This window comes from Xenopus laevis, chromosome 5L (genome assembly GCF_017654675.1).
Source record: "Xenopus laevis strain J_2021 chromosome 5L, Xenopus_laevis_v10.1, whole genome shotgun sequence".
In the NCBI taxonomy this organism is placed as follows: domain Eukaryota; kingdom Metazoa; phylum Chordata; class Amphibia; order Anura; family Pipidae; genus Xenopus; species Xenopus laevis.
In genome coordinates, this window is record NC_054379.1 from 79,962,549 (window position 1) to 79,990,381 (window position 27,833).

Consider the following 27,833-nt stretch of genomic DNA (forward strand, 5'->3'; position numbering starts at 1 on the left):
AGCAGCCCTGGCAAAAGTATCAAAGCAGCCCATGCAAAGCATGATATATATTTCCAACCTCAAGATTAACTAGAACTAGTGTTTATTAATAGATATTTTAAGTGTCCATTACCATATGTGCTGGAACTGGCCCTTGCAACAGATATCTCACCCTAGTTTCTATCACAACTATTCTATCAGATGGACTAGTGGCCCTATACTATATATATATATATATCTATATTCTAAATTTTCCTTTGTGTGCCCCCAGCTAGACCATGCACCCTTTAATTACCATGTATGTCATAGGGCCACAGTGTAGCATACTTAAAGTGACTAGACTGCCTCATGCAAAAGCTCATTTACATTTCTAAAGTAAGTGGCTCATTTACATATTAAATACAGACCTAATTTGCATTTTTAGGTGAGCAGCCCATTTACATTTTAATACAAGCAGCCCATTGGGCATTTGCCCGAACCAACAGATTGCCAGTCCGGATGCCAGACTTGGCAAATTTCCAACCCTCTGAGATATTTTTGTGTGGTCTGGATCCCCTACAGTTGAAACTTTAGGTAAAAGGTCTAGCCTGAGTCCCTTTCCACAGGGAGCATCACCTGGGAGAGTTTCCTCCAATGTATCAGTCCTATGTTGGAGATAGGGTTGCCACCTGGCTGGTATTTCATCAGACTACAGGTAAAATACCAACCAGGTCCAGGGCTGGTATTACAAATTTACTAATTGGTCCTGTCCAATTCTTATTCAATTTCTTTGTGTCATTAACCTCCAATTTACATAATCAAGCCACACCATTATGTCAACAGCCAGCCACTTCCAGTATTTAACTTTTAAAAAGATGGCAACCCTTGTTGGAGCTCAGTGCTGCTGTTTCTAGCTGGCCTATCTGTATTACACAACTAGAGTGTACTATTACAGATACTATACCTATCAGTGTGTAATTGGCTCATTCACAGGGTCACCCTTCCCCAATTTTTACTAAAGGGGTGGTTCCTTTAGGGCACCTTTCTTTACTGGGGCGTTGTGTCCCAGGTTTTTCAACAGCATCCAACCTGTTCAACAGGTGAAGGCCAAAGAGCCAGAGCCCAGTGTTCTCATCTACTATTTTAAATGTGAACAGGAAATAGTCACTACTTCCTTGGATCAATATGGAAACTATCCCACCAACGGGGCATACATGGACTGGGACTGCTTTAGGTATTAAAGGAACAGTAACACCAAAATATGAAAGTGTTTTAAAGTAATGAAAATATAATGCACTGATGCCCTAAAAAAATTATGCACCATTATGTTCTACAGAACTTATCTCCTATCTGCTGTGTAACCTGAGCCTTTTCTCATTTGAATGGCTGCCCCATTGCTAAACAACATCATATATAGATATAAATATATATATATATATATATATATATATATATATATATATATATATATATATATATATATATATATATATATATATACATATATACACATACACAATAGTAGTGTTTCTGAAGCAAACACAGCAGTTTTGCCAGTGCAGGGCAGCACTGCAATATATTTTAATTACTTTAAAATACTTTCATTTTTTGATGTTACTGTTCCTACAGGATTTAACCCTATTGGCAACTATATAAATAATAGTCAACTTACATAGAAGCCTTCCAAAATGCTAGCAAAGGAAAAACTTTTGATGACTTGGCCACTTTGTCAGTTTTGGCCCAACTGTAGTGTTAGACAAATTTGACTAACCTTAGCAAATGGACAAAGTTTGCCAGGTCCAGTAACCCATAGCAACCACTCCCATGTTAACTTTTTACACAGATGATTAATTAATACTACCTTTTTGCTAAAGGGTATTATTAGACCCGTAGCAATTTGCACATTTTACTACATAAACAAATCATTTTAATTTTAGCACTGCAGCTGTTTCTAAACTAAATTTCCCAGTTTCAGTAAAGAAATTAGTGGTCATCCTGGTTAATTTGAATGGTAACTGGTAAGTACAATGATTAAAAAAAAGATGTGTGGCAAAGTTTTAGTAAATACTGTAGAAATCATTCTGGGCTGCTGTTGTATATATGCTATGGCAGGAGAGATATGAAAAGGCATTTATTGTTAATAAAGCAGTTATGAGAGGACATATAAAGTGAGAGAAATTCTTTGGCAACTAGTTCCTGTGTCTACTAGCTCTTAGAAAAGTGCATTCTGCCAGCATGTGTTGAAACTCATACCCTTGTGCTACAAAGTTTGCTAATCCTAGAGATAGACTGCCTTGTATTCACAATTGTGGCTGTGTAAAAATGGACGCAGTCATTGTGCTCAATGACTCTATTCATTAAAGATACTTATGTTCAAGCACATTATTTGCACTAGTAAATATTCGTTATATAGTTAAGAGTTAAAAGAACACCAATTTCACAAAAGCATTTAATGAATACAGTGATTTTGTACCAGAACACCACTTTTGAGCACCACATTTTTCCCTACACAAAACTGGGGGTGGGGGGATATTCACAAAAGTAGCATTAAGACAAATTTAGAGCTAAATTGGGGTAAAATTTGGTTTATGGCAGAAATTTCTTCAAGGGGTAGCCCACTTTTAGATTTACTTTTGGTATAAACTAGACATATTCTGAGACAATTTGCATTTTGACTGATTTTATTTGTTGGTAGTTTTCCAGTTATTTTGTTTTTTGTCCAGTAGCTTTCAACTTTGGTATTTCAACAGCTGGTTGCTAAGGTCTTATTTATTGGACAGGAATGTTAATAGTGGTAGGCCTGAATAGGAAGATAAGTGATTAAAAGTACAGGGAGTCCTCGAGTTACATACACCCAACTTACATACAACTCTTAATTACAGACAGAGGCTATTACAGTAATGTACTGTGAATTACTTGGCTTTTATTAGCATTTAGCTTTATTAAACCACCTGCCCCAATCCCCTCTGGCTGAAGAGCACAGAAATATAAAAATACATACATTATGCACATAAAGGTAAAAATAAATACTATTTTAAGACAAACATCTGTCTTGTTGCATTTAATAAGTAAATGTATATGTTTCAACTTACATACAAATTCAACTTAAGAACAAACCTACAGACCCTATCTCGTACGTAACCGGGGGACTGCCTGGAACCATAATAATAAAAGTGTAGCCTCACAGAGCAATACTGGTTTAGCAACCAGAGTGAGTGACCTCCGTTTGCAAGTTGTAAATAGGCAAAAGAGGAAGACAAATAGTTACAAAATGTAGAAAATAAGTAATAAAGACCAATTGCAAATTACAAAGGTATAGGGCATTATATAAGAGCAATTTGCTGCAATTAATTTTTACTTACTCCAAAATGTTTTCTGACTTTAACATAAAAGTGTATAGCTATTTTGACAGTTTAAATCCATCTTTCAGAATTTGATGTCAGCACCAGGAAATAGAGGTTAAAAACTGCAAAAAAAAAGCCTACACCAAATTCATATTGGTAATCCAGATATGTATCGAGAAATTTTGTGCTCCAAATTCACCAAATTGGCATTCTGGAACATCAGTTTAACTTCAAAGTAGGGATGCATTGAATCCACTATTTTGGGATTCGGAAGAATCCTGAATCCTTCATGAAAGATTTGGCTATGTCCCGAAACGAATCCAATCTGCATGTGCAAATTAGTGCAAGGCAGGGCTAAAGAAAAACACGAATGTAACGTCCTTGTTTAGTGATGAAAGTCACATGATTTTAAGTATTCTAGGTTAGAAGTATTCTAGTATTCTATTCTAATGTGCTCATGGTCAGTAACTTGAAAATATAAGTTATATACTTATTATAAAATAGACAGAGAAATGTGTTCTAAATAATTATATCCTTAGAAAGGACACAAGTTGCACTGGGAGGGGCCCACACCCATGTAACATCTTAGTAGCAAATATCTAAATTACAACCACTGGAAGCTATTATGCGACTGTTATTTGGCTGTGGTCAGCAAAGTGGCTAAATGGAATAGTTATTTTTCCTTTTTTTAGAGAACTTGGAAGTTCCCACCCACCATTCTCCTTCCCATTCACCATTCTCCTGAGGAAGGAGTGTTGCACCACACCCACAGTTTAAGAACATTTACAGATGGATAGCCTGTATATACTGATGCGCACCTACTGGCAGCTGATCAGGGCCTCTCTAAATAATAGAAAATGCCTTGTGGCCACAGCATGAACATGGATACCTGATTATTGCTCACAGCCATTACAACTATAGGGAAGAGAAGTACTTCAAGCATAGATGTTTTCTTTGTATGCAGGGTCATTTGCCCAGGACCCACCATCAGATATTTCATGTGCTATAACATTAAACTGAAGCATCCCATGAAGAACAACTGTGACCAAGAAGCGGTAATAAACATTATCACTGCGAGTATGCTGTGCAAATTAGTGTGCATATTGAAGCCACTACAAATATGCTACATGCACTTCTTCAATGTGTTTCCCTAGCCTGCTTAAATGAATAGTGGATAAGTATGTCCATGGACACTAAGGGGCCGATTCATCAATAGTCGAATATCGAGGGTTAATTAACCCTCGATATTCGACTGGGAACTAAAATCGTTCGACTTCGATATTCGAAGTCGAACGATTTTGCGCAAATCCTGCGATCGATCGATCGAAGGATTTTTCGTTCGATTCGAAGGATTTTAATCCAACGATCGAAGGAAAATCCTTCAATCAAAAAATCACAGGCAAGCCTATGGGGACCTTCCCCATAGGCTAACATTGACTTCGGTAGGTTTTATCTACCGAAGTAGGTGGTCAAAGTATTTTTTAAAGAGACAGTACTTCGATTATCGAATGGTCGAATAGTCGAACGATTTTTACTTCGAATCGTTCGAATTCGAACGAATTTAACCAATTCGATGGTCGAAGTACCCAAAAAATACTTCGAAATTCGAAGTTTTTTACATTCGAATTCTTCACTCGAATTTTGTAAATCTGCCCCTAAGAGTCCCGGGATTATCGGCACCCTGGATTTGAAGTTAATTCCAGCAGGTTGCGTCAGATAGCTTTTTTTCATCAGATATTCTTAAAAAATGTCTTATACATATACATTATTATCTTTATACACTTTATAAACTGTGTTTTATTTTCTTATGTTTTTGCTTGCTTCCAAAACTTCCAAAAATAATGTAACAACATAAAATAACTGTCATTTTCAATCTATAAATTGTAAGTATAATTCTGCATTCAGGGAGCTCAGAAATGAAAGATATGTATTATTCCATTCTGACTCAGATCGCACAAATGACATAAAGGTTACATTCCAAGAATTTCACAAGTTTACTGTGGAAAGTACTGGTCAGTTTTGGGCAACAAGCTCTGACTTCATACACTACCATCCTTGTTTCTGGGGACTGACAAAGCACGTCTTTAAAGGGGAAACAGAGCACCCTTTGTAAATAACAGCTCTTGATTCTAAGATGATGCAATAACATATAGTGAACTGCCAGTCTAGGGAAGAATGTATGTCATAGGTAAAAAGTGCTTTTATTAAGCATGATATAGAAAATGAAATGTAAGCCATCTGATCATTTTTGTATCTTTCTGATCTGAAATAAATTCAGGCGCCGTTAGTTCATAGTAAGGGTACAGAAAAATGAAAACAGTGTCATAACAGTTAATCTGCATTAGTTTTTGGGATGCCACAACATCACAAGTAGGGCACATCACAGTGCACAGAGGTTGGTGAGGGCTAGCAGCATATATGGCTTCCACCCGCATTTAGTCGGCCCAAACCTACCACGTATTCAGGTTTCGGGCTGACCTGTTCATGCAGATAACACAAATAACATTTCACCCCATTTTCCACTCTCATGCTTAGCCACCCTATCACCCCATATTCCACTCTCATGCCTATGTACCCTATCCATTGCCTTTCAAATGCCACCTCAACAATTATAACTCCAGGACTATAAATATATAAGTGCAACCAGACTGCTTGATGGGAAATTAGGATAGACCCATGCATGGTGAATGGTTAAAATGATACTCAGGCCGGATTTGTGGAGAGGCCACCAAGGCCCAGGCCTAGGGCAGCAGGATTTTAGGGGCGGCATGCTGCCTAACCACACCCACATTGATTCACATACACTGGGGATTCACACGATAGTTTTTTAAATTTCACGTGCGCCAATCCCCATTGCTCCGGTTCAGATGATGAAAATTTGAGCAAATATAAGGGAGGGGACAGGGGTGACAAACAAGATGGGTCTAGGGGCACCCCCTATGTAAATCCAGCCCTGATGATACTAAATGCACCCTCCTGATGTATTTAACTCCATCTATTCTCCATGATGGCCTTGCAATTCGACAGTCTAGAAAAAAAGAACCATGTATCAGTTTTATTTGCTGTGATGCTTTAAAGGGATTGTTCACCTTTGAATTAACTTTAAGAATGATGTAGAGAGTGATATTCTGAGACAATTTGCTATTGGTTTTCATTTTTTATTATTTGTGGTTTATGAGTTATTTAGCTTTTTATTCAGCAGCTTTTCAATTTGTAGTTTAAGCTATCTGGTAGCTAGGGTCCAAATTACCCTAGCAACCATGCACTGATTTGAATTAAGCTAGACATAGACGCAAAGATCCAATAGTTCGAATCCTCGAACGATCGGACTTCCCCATCTCCCGACCTGCCACTAACCATTCCAAACAAAGTAGTAAAAGAACAGATCAGCCAATGTTCTGCCCCTGACAGCAATCGTAAAAAAGTTTATGTCCGACAAAGTTGGTGACAGTCTCCCAATGCAATCGTACGATCGGCAATACATGTAGAGAAATTATCGGCAGCCGACAGAAATCTTTTAACCTGGCCGATCGACCAAATGACCGATCTCCTTGGGACGGAAAAATGCCGGGACTCTCCACACGCGGTCTGAAGATCGTACGAATCGTCGATTTGTACGATCGGATCTTTGAGTCTATGGCCAGCTTAAAATACATGAATTGATAATTGAAGAAGGTCACCGGCACACAAGAATATCATTCAGCAGGGCAAGCCCTTGCAATTTTATTCAATGCATGGTGGAACGTTTCGGGGATACTCCCCTTTGTCAAGCCGAACATAGTGAAGTGTCCCCGAAACGTTGCACCATGCATTGAATAAAATTGCAAGGGCTTGTCCTGCTGAATAATATCCTTGTTTGCCGATGACCTTCTTCAATTATCGAATAAGGGGTTGCCGATTTCCCTATCGCTGTGCACCAGGAGGAGAGAATTGCGGTGTGCGGTTTATTCCTAAGTGTATTCAGCTTAAAATAATGAATAGGAAAGGGCCTGAATAGAAGGATCAGTTATAAAAATTAACAATAACAATACATGTGTAGCCTTTCAGAGCATTTGCTTTTTAGAAGGGGTCAGTGACGCCCATTTGAAAGCTGCAAAAAGTCAGAAGAAAGGAACATAACTATAATATACCATACTAAAAGTTACCTTAAAGGTGAACAGCCTCTTTAAGTATTCACATATTCTGTAGGACTCAATGCCTTAAATTTTTAGGAAAAAAAACTGAATTTGAATACAAGTTTATCTAAAAGGTGACTTTTCTCACGAACTGTGAGGTGTGAGGTAAATGGTATGGCTAGATTCGGTAAAATCCCACAATGATATATGAATACAGTTCCAGCTACTTCAGAGGAGCTGGAACATAACCACGATAGTGACGACGCCCTTCGCTTTTATAGTTTTTTTTATCTGTATACATCCATTTTTCTGTATTTCATAAAGCCCCATACGGTACATTTTTGCAGAACAGCAATAATACGTTTAAAAGAAATATTCGTTGGTGGGTGTGTGGCAGCATAAGATTGTACGCTGAGTGAAAATTTAGAAAGAAAATTGTTTTCCCCCAATGTAGTGCAGCAGTGTGTGTCATACTGAGTTGCCAGAGGGAGGGTCTAATCCAGAAGGTAGAGTTGAAGGCTACGAGGGAAGGCAGACCCAGGAGACGATTGCACAGACTGTATCCTGCAGGCTCACACTGGAGATAAAGAAGCTGCGCAGCATAAAAGCTCTGGGGACTCAGACATTGTTCGTGTTAACTGAACTCTCAAGGGAAAAGGCAGAGGAACCGGTACAGGAGGGGAATGTTTCAGCGTGACTGAAAGCACAAGTGGCCAGCTAACAGTCTGCAGCACATCTGCAAGCGAAAAGTGGAGTGAGGAGGCAGTGCGCGTTGCTGCTGCAGGAGACTTCGTGTAGTATTCGGGAAGAGGGTGAAGACTAGAATGGGTCACTTTTCCCGAGGGTATCTTATATGCCTGTTAATGTCACTATGGAGGTATCTGTGCCTCTGCAGTGGCTCAATGGAAGGCAGCGCTTTCCATTTGGACTCAGAAGGCAGCACTTCCAACCCCAGCGGCCAGGACTCGGGCATGGTACAAGTGCAGCACGTTTTCATCCCTGCCAAGCTCGTACCACTGGCACAGGTAAGAGTGTCCACAATGATCTTCATTCCTCTCACAGCATTAGGAATTACTTACTAAACGTTGAGGCATTCAGGTACTCATGAGGCACAGGTTTTCAGGGTCACTGGGGGCCTGATTACATAATGGTCCACAGAGAGGAAAGGTGGGTCACTTTTTTTCTCAAGGAGTTATACTCTCAAGCAGGCAAAGAACAAGGACCCAGCTTCCCATAATGATATTAAACATCACAGGGATCACTGCCAATGCTGCCTCTCTCCATGTAACGTGCACTAGGCTACCTGTGGCTGCTACACAGGTTACTTTGTATTTAGTCTGGTAGAATATTGTATGTTTTATTGGTTTGAATATAATGTCTCTTATTATTTGGCATATTCCCCCAGGTCTGGACCAAGAGCCAAAATAGGCCCTGGCATTTCAGGTACACAGAGGCCCAATCAGCCCACACAGAGGCCCACTAAATACTGACTGTCTCTGGGAACTTATAGCAGCCCCTCTGGCATTTGCCAGAACCCACAGATTACCAGTCTGGGCCTGCATTCCCCCTATAGTTTGGCAGCTCTACCATTGATTTGCAGTCCTTTTCCTGTTTGCCAATCCTGCTTCTAAAGTATTTTAGAAAGTTCCTTGATATAAAACATTTATTACCCATAAGTATATATAATTGTAATGCACTTTCTCATATAAGCCACATAATGGACTATTTGGACTATAGTAGTTCCAACTATATACATAATATAGTTTTATATCAGGCTTGGACATTCTAAAGCAGTGATCCCCAACCAGTAGCTCGTGAGCAACATGTTGCTCTCCAACCCCTTGGATGTTGCTCCCAGTGGCCTCAAAGCAGGTGATTATTTTTGAAGTTTTTGTCGTATAAAAACCAGGTGCACTGCCAAACAGAGCCTCAATGTAGGTTGACAATCCACATAGGGGCTACTAAATGGCAAATCACAGCACTTATTTCGAAAGCCCAAGAATATTTTTCATGCATGTGTTGCTCCCCAACTCCTTTTACTTCTGAATGTTGCTCACAGGTTGAAAAGGTTGGGGATCCCTGTTCTAAAGGATAAGGAAATTCACCACCATATTATATGTTATTTAAAAATGCGGTTACTGGCTGGTGTAATTTTACAGTGCTCTGTAGGATGCTGGTGGGACCTTACAACTCATTCTAAAGAAATATTTATTTTCAGGCACATAATGTACTTGTGCTTTTTTCAGGGGCCCTCTTGCTGTATGTATACTCTAGTGTCATTAATTCTGTTTTTTTTTTTTTTTTGGATTGTCTCACCTGGAGGCTTGCTGAGAGCTTGAAAGGTGGCACTATCTATATGCTTTTATGCTGATTTAGGGGCCCTGTAGCTGTGTGCTTACATTGCCTGAACTGCAGCTAATGCACAAGGTGGCCAGCATTTGAGTCTTGACGTGGTACAATGGAGGACCATATAAATGCATGGATGTGGTCCTTTCAAACCATAACGCTATATTGGGTTTGCATTCTTCTGGGAAAGTCTGTTACCATATTTAGTTTTTGTCAGCCCATATATGGGCAGCTTTAGAGAATGGATAGTATATTGATATTCTACAGCAGATTTTTTAGACACTTTTTTAGCCATAGCTTTTTTCCAAGAGGCTTTTCATTCCCCAGATCCAGCATTTTTACATTACTTTTCTCTCATCTGTAGGGGTGCTGATATATATGGAATTTTTCAGGATCAGTCAGTTACAACCATAGCAGAAGTTCCCTGAAATAACCAGTTCCCAATGATCTAACAGTAGAATTGAACCTGGACCCCATTAATACCAGAACTGTAATCCACCAGTCCAGGGTCAGACTGGGCTGGCAGGACACTGAGAGAAACCCCGGTGGGCCCTACTGGCCAAGACCCACTCGCTGCTGCTGGCAGAGCCTTTGCACCTTTGTGTGAGAGCAAAAGGGGAGAGAGGGCTCAGTGGGATATGTGGCAGGGGCCTGTGTAGGTGGCAGAGGGTGGGCAGGGGGTTTGGATGGGCCCCTGATGTGGCAGCCCTGGTGGGCCCAGTCCGACACTGTACCTGTCAGTGTGTACACAGAGAATATTTTGGCCAGAAAACACTTCATTGTGCATTTTCTAGCCCAAATCAGCTCCATGTTCACACTGACAGGCAGGTTACTGTCCTACCACAGTGCACACTAATGGTTTGAAAGGGGGCAGCAAGTTGCTTTTGGTTGATGACCTTTCCCCCACCCCAGCACATTTTCTGTGCACACCCATGGAAAGTTAGACACTGCAAGTGTGACTCCCAGGGGGCTCATACAGATTCCCACCCAACATCCATGCACTTCTCTATAACATTCCATTTATGTAGCACTACTAATTACACAGCTGTAAACATAAGGTCCACCAATGGTTTGTAGTGTAAGTTTGGTGCCCGAGGCACACAAAAAAATGACCACAGGCCATCATTTATTGGTGCCCAATGGCACCTTCTTTCATCATAGTGTAGAGCTGATGACTAGGCTCAGCATGTTAATACAAACACTCACTTAAAATTAAGTTTTGCTTATTGAGATCCATGACCCTTGTTTATTGCTTCTATGAAAGGTATACATTACTTTCTTATTTTATAAACTAGGAATTGTATAGACAGGCTTCACTTTAAAATCTCTTGCAACATCCAAGTATAACATTTGGCAGTTAATTTGTACAGTATAATGTCTAGAGGAATAGAAGGTATCCGTACAAAGGAATATCTATGTGCAAGGTAATGTATTTATAGAATATGGTGTATTTCTGCAATTTAATGTATATGTGAAATGTAAGGTGCGAAGAAAGTAATCTACATGGGGAATTTAAGGTAAATGTGTTAAATATTTATGTGCAAGGTAATACCTATGTATTTCCAGTTTTAAGATTTCTGTTGCAGCTGTAAAATAAAAAGTCTTTGAAGTACCCTGACGTTGGCCTTTCACACAAAAATAGTTTTTTCACCACATGTGTGGGCTTTGTTTGGAGGGGAACAATAGGTTTCTATTTTTAAAAATTCCCCACCATGAGCACTAGGCTTACCCGCATTGGGAGGGAGCTCCTGGTGCAGATGGCCAAGTTGAGAATAGTGCCACAGCTTTTGCTTGTTATGGACATGTATGTGACATCACACACATATGCATAATGTGCACACCAGGAATGAACTTGTGCTCCACTAAACCTGGTAGGCTGCACCTGAAGCTTCCTCCCGATGCTGGTAGCATAGCCCTAGCAGGGGACATTTCTTACATATACAGGGCTGTTTTTCTGTCCTTGTTGCTCTAGGCATTGGCATCCATAAGAGTCTGGAAGCATGCTGGTGGAATTTTCTTAAAGCATTTTGTTTTTTTAATGTATAGCCACCCAAGGGTCAGTCACAAAAGGTTTGAACCCTTAGAAGCTTATATAGAAATATAGTTCTGCTTATATGCATGCTACAAATCATATTACCCCAACCAAAAAGGATGAGGATATAAGACTTTGCAACTTGAACAACTACAGATTTAATTGATCTGTGCTTACAGCATTCCAAAAAAATGTTATATGTTTCTGAAGCTCCAAAGGTTAGACATACCTAATATAAGAAGTGTAACCTGGATAAAACCAAAATGCCATAAGCCAGCAGAAAATTGTGATTTTTAAGAAGGGAGTTCTGGGACTTAAAATGCCTCTGCTTTACAGAGAATCTGTGCACCGTCCACTATGAAAAGCAGTGGGACTTTAAAGCTATGGACACACACGTTTTTCTGCCCCGGGTTTGCGCCATGGTTTCTAAAAAAAAAGCTGATCGCTGTGTAAATACACTTAGCGATTTAGGCTATGGCACTTCCGCTAGCGTATTTACGCAGTGGTTGGCTTTTTTAAAAACAGCGGTGCGAACCGCGGCAGAAAAACATATGTGTGTCCATATGTTAGACCAGGATACAGCATTTCACAATGGAGATTGTGAAATCAGGGAGATAATTCTACAAGCCTTAAGCTCCCCATAGACGCAACGATTCTTCTTGCCGAACGTCCAATTTTTGAGAAGTCCGACCAATCCTTTGAAATTATCATACGGTTAGTGGGATTCGAACGATCGTACATCTTTCGATTTTCGGCCGACATCTGTCAGGAAATTGATTGGCCAGGTCGAAAAATCTTTGTTGGTCCCAGTGCAATCTATCTATGTTTGCAGGGCCAAGCAGGCAGCTACCCTTTGTTTTCCGGGCAAATTGGTCTTTTTAGTTGATGGTCAATTCGTACGATCGTTCCGAGAAAATCGTGGTCTCATGATGAGGATCGGATCTTTTAAAAATCTCTGGCCAGCTTAAGCAAAGCAGAGGCAGACTATCATGGTTTCTCCTCAGTTATGTAAAAAGAAATTATATATATTATTTTTCCACAGTTCAGATTAGGGATGCACCGAATCCACTATTTTGGATTCGTCCGAACCCCCAAATCCTTTGTGAAAGATTCGGCCGAAGACCGAACCGAATCCTAATTTGCATATGCAAATTAGGGGCGGGAAGGGGAAAAAATTGTACTTCCTTGTTTTGTGACAAAAAGTCACGTGATTTCCCTCCCTGCCCCTAATTTGCATATGCAAATTCGGGTTCGGCTAGGCAGAAGGATTCGGCCGAATCCTGATGAAAAAGGCCGAATCCCGAACCGAATCCTGGATTCGGTGCATCCCTAGTTCAGATAGTGTTTTTGCACTATACACTTAGGAGCAGATTTATTAAGGGTCAAATAGTAAATTTGAATTTTGAAATTTTTTTGGTGTCAAAACTCACACATCGGAATTATAATCCCCGATTTGAATGTAAATTCAAATGTGATATTTATCACACCTCATCCATGGATACAGTCCTAATTCTAAAATATTTGCCACTGAAAACCTGCCGAGTTCATGTACAAGTCAATGGCAGAGGTCTGTCGAGCCATTTAAAGATGTTAATAGCCTTTCTTATATTCCAGTTTTTTCGGAGGGAAAACTCAAATCGAATATGAATCTAATTTTTTTCGATCGAATATTAGACAGTCAATTTTTTTCTTAAATAACCTCCCATTCAAGTTGTGAGTTTATTCTAATCTTTATTTAGAGTAAAAACAAATTCACATGAATTTGAAATTCAACGTTTGATAAATCTACCAATTATTATACATAAGCCCAACTGAATGAGATCTTGTCTAAAAAGTGGGTTTACTTTTAAAGAATTATAACTGCCTCTATAACTGATTATGATGAAAAAAAATCAACTGTTATCAATTCATAATGATCAGTGGTAGTTATTTCCACAACAATTGACCCATAATTAGTCAAGTCAATTTGTTTTCAAAAATCCTAATTTAACAGTTACCGATCTGTTTTACAGAAAAGCTTGATTGTGTTTTAAGGAAAGTTGATTCAGTCAATGTTGATACTGATTGAATGCACTAAAAAAGAAAGTTATTTTAGGTAATCAAATTGCCCATAATCTAGGATAGCCTTATAAATTCAAACCTCAGTTCATTCCGACTTTTTGGAGCTAAGAGGTCGATTCCCTGGAAAGCTAAGCCAGTGTTAACAATTTTGATCAAATCAAATGAAGTTTCCTATCAATAAGATAAAGTGATGCCTCTATTTACAAATTCCTACAATTAGTTAGATCACTTGAATTGATATTGATCATATCCGCTGGAAAAAAAAGTAAAAATATACCCTTTTAACTATTTGAAGGAGAACTAAACCCTAAAAATTAATATGGCTAGAAATGTTATATTTTATATATTTTATATATAGAGTCTAATGGTTCAGCATTTCTATAGTATTAATGATCTAGGCCTTCAAAGTTGTCACAGGAGTTTTTCCATCTTGCATTTTGTTAGGAGTGTCTGCGACACACATCCACTCAGTGGACTTTGAGCAGCTGTTGAGAAGCTAAGCTTAGGGGTTGTCACAAATCAAAGCAGAAAATGAGATTTGCCTGTGATATAAGCTGATGTTACATGGCTGATTATTAAATTCTGATGCTAATTTTTCTGTTTGGTGGCCAAAATGTTGGAACATGTGGCAAACGACAGATTACTGTTGCTTGTTTTAAAATGTTTATCCTGGAAACGTTTTGTACAAGGTCTTACCTTGTCCTTAAAAAAAATTTACCTTGTCAAGAGCCTGCTATGGGATTCATTACAATGAGCTAATCTTTTGGCAGTCAGAGGTAACTAAAGGGCCGATATATGGGCCGATTAAAGCTGCCAACAGACCGTGTCTGCAGTTTATTGACCTGTGTGTGGGGCCTTTTGACGGGCTTGCCCGATAGAGGTAAAGCCTCAAGTCAGGCAGATCTCGATCATGCAAATTAAAAAATCCAGTCGGATCGCGGCCGCATCTATGCGTGTATGCGGTCCCACTATACGACCGCCCGTATCAGATCCATTATGATTTGATCATTGGGCCCTAGGGCCCACGATCAGATTACCCCAATATTGCCCACTTCAATGTGGGCATATCGGTGAGAGATGTCGCCAAATGAGCGGATCTCTACGTCTATGGCCACCTTAAGGAAGGTTTAGCCAATGTTAATTTACAATTTTGATCAAATCCAGTATTTTTTATAAAATTCCTAAAAACTATTAAATTACTAGAAATCCTGCAGGAAAACGACAGGGATTTGCCAATGTCTTTTATAAATCTGCCCCTCCAAAAAACTGTATGTTAGGGGGTTATTTATTAATGAACGAGTTGTGTTTTCAATGAAAATTTGAGTTTTTTGACTTTTTTCTGTTCAAAATTCACATTTTTGAGTTTTAGTACAATATTTCTACATGTCTACATGACCCTGGAAATAACTAGAATCCAAAAATACACCAGCTAAAACCTGTCAATTCATGTAGGGGTCAATGGCAGAAGTCCCTTGAATCATTGAAAATGTTAATAGCCTTCATGATGTTTGAGGTTTATTTGGAGGATTTTGCCCGGAAACTCAATCAATTTGAGTCTTTTCCTGCTGAAAACTCAATCAATTTGAGTTTTCTGGTTAACCCTGAACTCACTGATTCAAGTTATTTTCATTCAAGTTTTTTCTTAAATTAGAGTTCAATCGAGTTCATTTGAGGTATACAAAACTCTAAAATTTGACCTTTGATAAATAACCCCCATAGCGTAGTATATATTAGCAAGAGTGAAACAGCCATTTGTGCAGTGAGACAAAGGGGTTAAATGATGTTATAAAGTAAATATTAAGTTATTTTAAGTATTGTTTTAAACAACCAAAAATATAGTTCTGCAGAGGGACCATGTAATGTGTTTCATATGTTAAAAGTGAGCTCAATAATAAATGTGCTTTTGTTAGTAATTTCTGTCAAAGACATCTTCAGAAAATGTCCTGAAATTTGTCCTGCTGTGCCTTTATTCCAAGTTGATAAATGTTCTTGTTTTTGAAGAGCAGTGTTAGCCAAGAGGCAGATAACTCCTACTCAAAGTGCTTGGTGTATGGGGATTCCTTACACCTACGCCTAATATGTCATATTATTGCCATGGCTGAAATATTGTCCCTAAGTCAAGCCTTTACCCTATAACCCATAGCTAAACTGATATTTTTCACATGCCTAAATAATCCCTTGATGCACTCTGACATTTTACTAATAGCACAAGGGCTGGTATTCCATGGGGTATTATGATGCTCTGAGAACTTTATAACTTTTTCACTTCTTTGGTATGTAGGGGAATCATATTCCCTGTTCACTGAGAGCTTTGAATTCAATACAAAACATATGAGTCTTCTCATTTATACACAACATAATAAGTTAAGTTAGAACCACATTAGAGTTAAATCTAAGCCACCAAAAATAACCACAGACTTTCAATCATCATTTTCTAAAATGCCTCAAATGAAAGTATAATTACTGTTTTTGTACAACCCTGTTAGTGGAACAGTGTGGCTATTTACAAGAATACATGTACAAATGTATGAGCCCTTTTTCTTTTCTTGGAGCATTTCAAGAGCTGCACTGCATCTCATACAGAAGATAATCTAGGAACATGTTTTTTCTCATATGTTTTAAGTTATTTCTATCCTGTTCAAACTGTTTGGGCCCCATGATGCAACCAGTGAAGTGTTTTCCCACATCATAATCAAGCATACTAAAGTTTATTTATATTCATCTTGTATATAACATTCTTTGCTAATTTTATGATGCCCCAACCACTCTTACAAAATGAGCACATAAATAGGCAAATAAAGCTTTCATAGCCTACATACAAACTACTGAAATCTGACTACTGAAACGTAGGATTAAAAAAATTATATTAAACTAGAATAAGTAAATTGATAGTGCTTACATTGTTTATGCCCAGACCAAGACAAATGTTTCAGGTTACACAGATTTCAGCAGGATCGTTTTCTTGAGAGGCATTGTGGGTTTTAGTGGAATATATTATCTAGAAACCTATTATCCAGAATGCTTAAAATTATGCGGGTGACATTTTATACAGAGTCCTATTTAAATAAACAATCTTTGTTTTTTAGTGATGTCTTGAAATAAATTAGTGTTTGTGGTGTGTGATAATTAAACTTGTTTAGTAAAGGAATTCTCCACTCTTGGTAGGGTTTGCAAATGTGGCTGCAAACAAAGCAGTATTAGAGGCAAATTAGGGTTTGTATCCCCTTTGAGATTTGACAGTCCTAACTGCTTGATGCTACTGATCTCTACACTTTGGTAGGGAGACTAAAGGTGGCCATACACTGGCCAATAAAAGCTGCTGACAGACCAAGTCGGCAGCTTATTGGCCCGTGTATGGGCCCCCCCCCCGAAAGTCGGGCAGATCTCGATCGGATGGGACAAAAAATCCCGTCGGATCGCGGCCGCATCTGTTCGTTGATGCGGTCCCGCGATCCGACCCCCGTTTCCCATGCGTTAGGATCCGATCGTTGGGCCCTAGAGCCCACGATCGGATCAGCCCGATATTGCCCACCTCAAGGTGGGCATATCAGAGAGAGATCCGCTCGTTTGGCGACATCGCCAAATGAGCGGATCTCTCTGTGTATGGCCACCTTTAGTCCTTGGATGGTAGCAACTCAGCTTGCAATAATATTTATTAATTTTCTTTTGTTTGTATAGTATTGGTATGCTTTACAGAGACTGCTCATAATTCAGTCCCTCTCACAGTTGAGCTTACAATTTAAGGTCCCTGATACATTCTCATAGGACTGCCATGACAGGGACCCATATAACTAAGTTAGAAGACCTCCCCCCCAATTATCAACCTATTGGTCACCTGGGCCCTGGGAAGAGGGCCCTTCCAACAAGTACAATTATGCATCAATGAAAAAACTGGCCTGTGCACACATGACCTTGCCCCTCACATACCCAGGTATGCCAAACCCACTTGCAAGCCCCATCCCAACCAGCAGTTTTTACATCTCTTTGGACTCCATCGGCCATGGAATCACTGACTACAGTAACCCATGATGGCAACCCTGTATTCACATAATACTAGGATCAGTTTATCTACATCCAGATGAGCAAGTTAGGTAACACCAGTGGGCACAGGCCCAAATTGCGTGCTGTACTTACTGCCAGCATTATGGCAAGCGGTCAGGAAAGAACTGCCTTGCACCTACCAAAGCTTCACTCTGAACATGGAGCCCAATTTTACATCTGGTGCAAGGTGCAGAGCGTAGCCGGACCCGGGATGCACAGGCCTGGATTTGTGGCAAAAGACCTGGGCCTTGGGTGGTAGAAGTTCAGGGGCAGCAGAAGTGGCATGTCGCCCTGCAGCCTAGTAATGGGCACTGGACATGCAAATCTCCCGCACATGTACTGTCTCTTTAAAAATTCAACTTCGACTATTCGCCATCTAAAACCTTCTGAATTGCTGTTTTAGCCTATGGAGGACCTCCTAGAACCTATTTGGAGCCAATTTTTTGGGGAAAAACTTTGAATTGAATTCGATCGAATGCGCTATTCCTTGGATTGAACGATTCGAATTTGGCAGAATACAGACCTATTTGATCGAAAACTGACCTATTCGACCAAAAAAAAATTGACTTAATTTCAGTTGGTCTTTTTGAATTCGAATTCGGTGTGCTTTTGTGCCCCTTAGTGCTATTGAGCTTTCATCCAGGCTGTCAGTAAATGACCCGCTTTATAATACAGAGGCAAATAAAATAGTAATATGAACAGTAAGGAACAGTCACATTATTATAAAAAAAAAATGCCAATTGCTCTGCATGATTGTTCATGGTTCCCCAACTTATGTTATTGATCCTTAAAGTGGTGGTTTACTGTTAACATTTCTAATATGTTATAGAATGGACAGTTCTAAGCAACTGTGCAATTGTCCTTCATTATTTATTTCTTTATACTTACCACAAGAAACTATTGCTGTGTGAGGTTACAATTTTATTGTTATTTTTACATTTTATTTTTCTATTTATGTCCTCTCATTCATTTTCCAGTCTCTCATTCAAACCATTTACTGGTTGCTAAGGTAATTTGAACACTAGAGACCAGATAACTGCTGAAATTCCAAACTGAAGATGAACAAAAAGTGATACAATAAAAAAAACACATATAATAAAATATTTCAAATTGTCTTGGACTATTAGGGGCCGATTCATTAACTTCGAGTGAAGGATTCGAAGGTAAAAAGCTTAGAATTTCGAAGTTTTTTTGGGCTACTTCGACCTTCGACTACGACTATCGAAGGATTCGAAGTAAAAATCGTTCGAGTATTCGACCATTCGATAGTCGAAGTACTGTCTCTTTAAAAAAAAATTCGACCCCCTAGTTCGGCAGCTAAAAGCTACCAAAGTCAATGTTAGCCTATGGGGAAGGTCCCCATAGGCTTTCCTAAGTTTTTTTGATCGAAGGATATTCCTTCGATCGTTGGATTTAAATCCTTCGAATCGTTCGATTAGAAGGATTTAATCGTTCGATCGAAGGAATAATCCTTCGATCGTACGATCGTACTATCTGCGCTAAATCCTTCGACTTCGATATTCGAAGTCGAAGGATTTTAGTTCCTAGTCGAATATCGAGGGTTATTTAACCCTCCATATTCGACCCTTGATGAATCGGCCCCTATATCTCTACATCATACTAAAAGTTAACTCAAAGGTGAACAACCCCTTTAATAATGTTTTTTTTTATTGTTTTATTGTTTCTTAGCAATACAATCAAATCTGGTAAACCAAATCTGTACAAGAGCTGGCTGTAGGAATTGGTGTGAAATTGTAATTCGATCACAACCAGGACTATGGATTGAATGGATACATAGCTAAACATAACTTTCCATCATTTTAGCATTTTAATAAAAACATTTTCCTTGTCAAGACAGTGCAACACCAAAGGGTTAGGAAACTCATTTATCAGGGAATATAAGACAACATACTGTGTATTGTCAAGTCCAAGTGGCTGCTGACATAAAAGCAAAGTCAGGATATGAAGGTAATTGGCCCATTGGAAAACAAACATTTTTACTGTGACCTTGGAGTATTTCCTTCCATAAACGAGGATTAGTCAGACTTGACCAGAACAATGGTGTTTGTTACTGCACTAAGTTGTACCTATAAATACAGCCTTGTAAGATACAGGATATATAACAGAAACAGATAACAGACATTAGGGACTCACATATTAATTTTTACTACAAACCATGCCAAATGTACTTCATTGGTACAGTATACAGTGATACTTCAATTTTCCATCCCCAGATTTTAAGTTTTCCCTCATTTTACATTGTTGTTTTGTGGTCCCACCTATATATTATGCATAATACTTTTTCCTGATTTTACATTTTCCTGGATTTTACACCATTTTTCCTGGTCCCCTGAAAAATGTATTATGGGGGTTCTACTGTATATGTCAGCTTGTACATAAGGCATACTAATAATTATTGGAAGCAAAACCACCCCATTGGGTTTATTTAATGTTTACATAATTTTCTAGTACACTTAAGGTATGAAGATCCAAATTATGGAAAGATCCATTATCAGGAAAACTCCAGGTCCCGAGCATTCTGGATAACAGGTCCCATACCTGTATAATGAAAAATCTACTGATTGTATATTAGCATACCTGCCAGTCTCATAAGTAGCTTAATCAACCCCAAAGTCTTTCCCCAGTCATGAAGAATGTTTTGTTATTCAACCCTTTGTTGCATTCCAGCCAGTGAAAGTCACACAGAACTATGCTCATTCTGGTACAAGTTACAGTGAAAATAAGAGTTGATACATCAGTTTCTATAGATGCTTGGGACCTAAGGTTGTCTGGATAACAGATCTATTGGCAGGGCCGGAACTAGGGGTAGGCAGAGTAGGCACGTGCCTATGGCGCAAAGCTAGGGGGGCGCCAGGCACGTACCTGCTCTGATGCCTACCCCATTGTCCGGTCCCATCTCTCCCCGACTGCCACGAATATTTTTTTGTAATAATGCGCTTCTGCGCATGTGTGAGCGTACTTTTGTACATCCACGCTCGAGCGCACTTTTGCGCATGCGCACCAGAGCACGGTTTCGCACATGCGCACCCAAGCACGCACTCAGCCGGCGCCGTGCCCGGCCAGGTTGCCTAGGGCGCCTGGCTGGGTTGGCCCGGCTCTGTCTATTGGTAATCCAAATAAATCAGTTAAAGCCAAAAAAACATTTTGTCAAATAACATTCCTTTATTTCTGAGCTTTCTAGAACATGGGTTTCTGGATAATGGATCCCATACATACAGTCACAAAATATCCACATTTTTATTAGTGTTTAAAAAGTAGCTAAACCGAAGAATATCCATGTAATGTAAATACAATGTAATATAATTTGCGTTTTTGAACATTTTTGCAATTTACATTCATTTCTTAAATATTGGCTGTTTTAATTGTTCAACGTTGTATATACGTACATATATAAAGATACATGCACACATTATATATGCTGTGCAGACGAATGCTGGGGTCACAGGGCAAGTATGTTTTATTTCCAATGCTGTGTAACTGAGCCCCTGAGATTAGTTACACTGTTTTCTTTTGCAGAAATTACAGAGTTAAATTTAAAGTGGACACTGGAAATCGAAGCCACATATGTTTCAGCTAGGAATATGGTAGTTTCCCATGCAGATCGTTAATGAAAATCAGCTGTCAGAGACAAATAATTCAACATATGCTCTACCAGCAGAGATATTCGCTGTGTGTGGGTGTTTTACAATAATTCCAATCAAAAATCATTTTCAGTTTTATATTAGATATATTTACTGTTAATTCTAATTCATCTTGAAAAATGCAGAGCAACACATGTAAAACTCTTCTAGAAACATCATTTAAAAGCATTGGTTATGATAAGAATGTCTATTTTTTCAGAAGTTACTGGTGCACTGTGACACCAGAGATGAGCTATACAGAAGGCACCTTCTTCATACAGCCTAGTATTAGTAACTTTTTATACAGGTATGGGATCTGTTATCCAGAATGCTCGGAGTATTGGGTTTTCCGCATAATGGATCTTTCTGTTACTTGGATCTTCATACCTTAAGTCTAAATGCAAAAAATTCAATTTTTTTTAACATTTAGCCCATGTACTTACAAAACCCCAGTAGTATTTAACATAGCAAGCTTTCCACAAATGAAATAGTATGCTTAGCAGTAGCAAGATGGAGGTATTCTATTGTTTCTCTAATTATGTACTGCCTGGTTGTAAAAAAGGTTATTAAATAAGTTTTATCAGTGCTAAACTAAATACACTAATCTTCATATGTTGCTTTGCAATTGACATGGTTAAGCTTTCAGTGGCTGACTGTCTTGCAAAGTGTTAGTTACATGTATCCATAAACTGAGCTGCCCTGGAGATAAACCTCTCAGCAGTACATTCCAAAATGTCAGTGTCACATACAGAATACTAAAGGATCCAAATGAAACCTTTGTCTTACTATATATGGAAAAGTAGTGAATTGTATTTATAAACTTACATACTGTTATTGCTGCAAAAGTTTCCATTTGTATTTAGAGCAAACACATTGATTTATCTGAAAGCCAATAAGATTAATTGTATGGGTAGGTAGAAGCATAATTACTTAGAAGCTGGTAAAGTTAAAACTATAACAAATTTATCAGATGAAGCTGCTCTCTATTACTGTGTTTTCAGATTTTTTGTATACAAGCTAGGTCACTTTACCTTGTGTTTTTATAGAAATTATTTTAAAAAGGAAGCAAGCTGTGGTCAAACCTAGCATCAGTAGACTGAAGCAGATACTGTAGAATGTGACCATAGGGCAAGGCAGATAATAAGCCATGAATCGTTCATGAATAACCCATGTGCTAGCCAGAATACCTTATATTTACAGCCAGTCATTTTTGTTCAAGCTTTCTAAAATGCAAATTGCAGAGGAAGGCATGAATGTGGCAGTACATTAAGGGGGTTATTTACTAATATACCGATTTTATCTCATTTTCTTAATAGACCAAACTCCCATCCACGATTTTGACTTATTTATCATTAAAATAACTAAGAACCCCCTAAGACAACATGCTGTAATATTCTCACTGCAACAAGACTGGGTGCTTCCATTTCATTCAAACTTTTAATCTTGTGGTTTATCATTTATCAAGCATATTCATTATTTGGACTCCAAGGCAAGGGGTTGCTGCGCCTGAAATATTCTGCATAAAGCAAATCATTCTTTTATATGTGAGGTATGAAGGTATAGCAATTATTACTCAGCAAGATCTACAAATATGCCATTTTGAAACAAAAATGTGATGAAGTTAGTAATTCTAAAATATAAGATGTAGATGAAGATAGTGCTAAATGCTGTAGGTGTTATAAAGGCCTATGGTGGAAATACAGCCTGATTTGAATTGTTCTTAGCCGGGGCACTTTGGGAGATCCTGTGGCAGACCAGTCCAGACCTGTTTGTAGCATATAGTCACATGAAAGCTCTCTTACATATCAAAATAGTTTGTAATAAGTCTGCGTTTACTGATATCAAATGAAAGACTATCTGTAACTGTACATTACCCTTGGCTACTCTTGGCAAGCAAAAGTTACTTTACAGACATGATGCAATCAGTATGTTTAAGTAAATATGATGTACCAGAGGTTCCTAGTAAAACAAAAAACACATTTAGGGCCAGATTTATCAAGGGTCGAATTTAGAAGTAATGGGAGTTTTTTTGAAAAAGACCAACCGAAATGTATTTACAAAATCAAAGTTTTTTTCTGCGGGTGAATAGGCTGTATCAATTGACTCCAAATAGGTTCTAGGAGGTCCCCCATAGGCTAAAACAGCAATTCGGCAGGTTTTATATGGCGAATGGTCAAAGCTGAAGTTTTAAAGAGACCGTACATGATAAATTTCGAGTGTTTTTCAAATTAGACTGTTCCGTAGTCGAAGTACAGAAAAATAGCTTGAAATTCTAATTTTTGACTTCGAATTTTCAGTTCGACCCTTGATAAATCTGCCCCTTAGTCTAATGATTGCTGTGAATTAAAGGGGTGGTTCAACTTCAAGTTAACTTTTAGTAAGTTTTAGAATTACTAATTCTAATCAACTTTTCAATTGATCTCCATCATTTCATTTTTATAGTTTTTAAATTTTGCCGTTTTCTTCTGACTCTTTCCAGCTTTCAAATGGGGGTCACTGACCTCATCTAAAAACAAGGCTTCAAATGTATTTTTATTGCTACTTTTTATTATTCAGCTTTCTCTTCAGTCCCTCTATTCATTCATATTCCAGTCTATTATTCAAATCAATGCATGGTTGGTAAATGCCAGCGTCAAATTGCATGCGACAGAAATAAGGTAAGTGAATGCATTGTCGGATGAAGTCGCAGCGTTGATCCGACACGACACGACTGTCGGATGCAGACGCTGCATCTGCATCCAACGGTCGTGTCGCGTCGGGTCAATGATGCAACTTCATCCCACATTTCTATCTCTTACCTTATTTCTGTCGCATGCGATTTGACGCCGAAAACTTCTGTGTAGTCCTATCCTTAAAGCCTCATATTACTTTTGCCCCATTTATTCTTCCTCGTCTACTCTGCACCTGATTTGTTGAGCTCTGTACCTTTATATCCTATGCTTTCTTAACTACTAGTCAAGTATATTTTGTAACCCCCGACCTGTTTTTAACATGATTATCTATTGTCATTGTTTGATCAATCGACTCAAAAGACTAGCATGTTTCTGCAGCAGATAGGGGCCCCAGTTTAATCATAATTTGTTCAATTCTGGCTGCTTTCATATTTATGAATTTGCATCCTCGTGATTTTTTATTTATTTATTGCTTTTCAGCGATGTCATTTGGGATTTTATTATTCAGTTTCCGGAGAATGTTTACCCTGTAATTGCAATGGAAACTCACAGAAGTGCTTGGATGGATCTGGAGAATGTCTGGTAAGTTCATGTTACATCTCAGATCTTTTTGTTTTTAGTGATTTGATATTAAAAATGTTGGTGGATCCTAGAGCAAAACTGGGTTTGCTTCCCAGGACCCTCTTTCTCAGTTTTTTTTCAAGAACGATACATTAATAACTTCAGAAACTGACCCCTGCCATCATTTATATTGTAGAATTATACAAAGCAATGGTGAGAATTGCTGTGCTTAGGTTCTAAAAAAGTCTACAATATGGTGTCTACAAGACCATTGTAAATATAGAAAAGATCTGCCTGTGACTGATTAAAGCAAGCTCAGAGGAATATGGTTAAACAATTGCACAAACTAATTAACCATCATACTTGGTGTGGTGGCATCTATGAAAAGTATTGATTGATTGATTGATTGATTGATTGATTGATTGAATAAAATTTCATTCAGTCTGGTAAAATGACAAGACATAAGATTGCACCACCTGCTCAGTTCCTTTTATGTGATCACTCAGCTCACAATGATCTTTGTGGGTTATTTCTTTGAATGGCAATATAGCAGTGCCACACCAACTGTCAAGATCACTGCAAATCACATCTACAGTATGCACCAACTACAACCGTGAGTGCAAAATGCATAGGGTGGATCAAGGGATTAATGAATTCAAGTTAATTGAAGTCTATTCCCAAGTGATCAGCAGCACTGGTTTTACTTTTAGCAAGTTTTGAGCATTCATTCATTGCCTATTAATAAAGCTAAATTAAGCTAAACTAATCAAAACCACCTATTGAAGTGGTTGGCTTCCTAACTCACAGTATTGCACGTTTACTAGTTAATTGAGTGTCGGGTAAAATCCGACCCGCACTGGACCCTAACCCGCCCTCCCTCAGCCCACGCCCAACTTCTAGATTCCTTTTATAGACCTGCGCCCGACCCGCCAGTCGATGATGTCACAAAAGGGGTGTGATGAGCAGGCGTGCGTCTATAAAAAGGGAGGCCAGAAGCCAGCAGTGCAAGGTGGTGGGCAGGGAGAGCAGGAAGAAGAGCTCAACCCGGACTCGCTCGCAAACCGCAAATGGGGGTGCGATGTTGGCCCGACTGCCCGTGACTGGAGTTTAGTGTAGTGCGGGGGGGGAGGGGGGAGTGCGGGGGGGGAGGGGGGTGCCGGTAAACAAGTGGAAGCATGGCTCCATCCCCCTTCTATGCTGCTGCCAAACCTGGGCTGGATCCCGGTGCTGTTCATCAAGGCGGTGGCCTGCCTGTTACATGCTGTTTTTGCTGGAACTGTGTGTGCGTCTGATGTTCTGTGAGTAACTGCTTTGCGCTTGGCTTGGGGGAGAGTTGGATTTAGGGAGGCTGCAGCTGTGTCAGTTACAGATCGAGTGTGTGAGTTACTGTGTGAGTGTGTGGATCTGTCTGTATGTGTGTCACTGTGTGTGTGTGTATCTGTATGTACAATGTGTGTCACTGTGTTTGTATCTGTCTGTATGTGTGTGTGTTGTGAAGTTTGGGGGATCACAGCGGGATTTTTTCACCAGACATGCAGGCCACTCCAGATTGAAGGTAAACAGTCTGTTTATTTTTCTCAACTCAAGTTAAGCTTTCAGCAGTAAGCAGTGGTACAGAAAAACAAAACAGCTTCACTTCAGCAGTATATAAGTCCAAAATAAGAATAGCTTACTTGCCAAACCTATAACATCCAGTCTTTAGAGAGACAGCATTCTCTGTTCAACTCAGCAGTGAGTTACCACACGTGAAAAAACTTCCACCCCTTTCACCTGCTACTCACCTCCATTAAACACCCCTTGGATGTCCAGCCCACCTTTGGCTGGTTAACCCCATGGTGTCTCTTAAAGAGGAAGTTTTAAAACCTAAAGAATGGGGATATATACCGGTCATCTACAATATATCCCCCCCAGCTTCTACAGTGTGTATCTGTCTGTATGTGTGTCACTGTGTGTGTATCTGTCTGTATGTGTGTCACTGTGTGTGTGTGTGTGTGTGTGTGTATCTGTCTGTAAGGTTGTCACTGTGTATGTGTATCTGTCTGTATGTGTGTCACTGTGTCTGTGTATCTGTCTGTATGTGTGTGTGTGTGTGTGTGTGTGTTACTGTACGTGTGTGTGTTTGTATGTGTGTCTCTATATATTCCTTAAGTGTTTATCCTGGGCGATACTGATTTCAATGAAAAAGTTATACTCTGCATAGAAGTACGACATATACAGTATTTACAATGCAGAAGGCAGGGTGCATAGTACAAAAAACAGGCACAATCTGCCATGATTTTGCACTTTGCACCCTGCCTTCTAACATTGATAAATTGTTTCAGAAAGAGAAACCTGTGGTCGCCTGCTGCATATTCATGAGGGAAGGCTGGGTGGGGGGGGGGGGCACATAGATGCTAACCATCATACACATCCTATAACTGAAACCCTTTTATTACCACTTTTATGGCAGCTGATGCTGAGAGTAGGATACTGAAGAGAAACTTGACTATTTCATAAATGGGCCAGAATGTTTAACTGATTATATTTAGAAAATGTCTTATCTCAATATAATGAAGCTTATATAAAATTTTAATTTTCACGATTGTTCCCCTATAATAAAAACTGTCAATTGTCATTCTATATTCATTAATAAATCATTTACTAATTATAAATTCATATGTATCATTTTACCCAAAGAGAAGCATCATTGGATACCTGATATCACTTCTCACTCACTACAGTGGATTTTTTATTTAATTTTTTACCATATAATGCCACTCTGCAAGTACTAATAGAATGGGGCACCAGTTTTGGTATTGCAAGGCACAGGACTTTAGCAAACATTACAAAATAGCTTACATAACACATATACAATATTTTTTTGCTGTTTACCAAAAAAATCCACAATTAGATTAGTGATTGTAGCTTTGTACTAATTTGTGGGTACATTTTTTGGTAAATCTACATTTTATATGGCACTAATAGATTATTACAGAGATTATACATTTTTCGCATCTGTCCCTGCCCCAATGGAGGTTACAATCTAAGGTCTCTATCACACACACACTTGAGTCAGTTTTACC

General features: G+C 38.9%; 1 protein-coding gene across 2 annotated transcripts in view; it reads left to right on the forward strand.

Moving 5' to 3' along the window:
* The first annotated feature begins 7,916 nt into the window (after positions 1 to 7,916).
* lama4.L (laminin subunit alpha 4 L homeolog) overlaps positions 7,917 to 27,833 on the forward strand; it is an 84,512-nt gene continuing 64,595 nt past the window's right edge. The window contains exons 1-2 of one of the 2 annotated variants that reach the window (XM_018263292.2): positions 7,917 to 8,442; positions 24,691 to 24,792. In XM_018263292.2, coding sequence (XP_018118781.1) covers positions 8,242 to 8,442; positions 24,691 to 24,792 — 303 coding nt within the window. In that variant the 5' untranslated portion in view covers positions 7,917 to 8,241. Of the gene's footprint in view, positions 8,443 to 24,690; positions 24,793 to 25,976; positions 26,070 to 27,833 lie in introns of those variants that run through there. The other variant, XM_041562985.1, reaches the window with a different exon arrangement.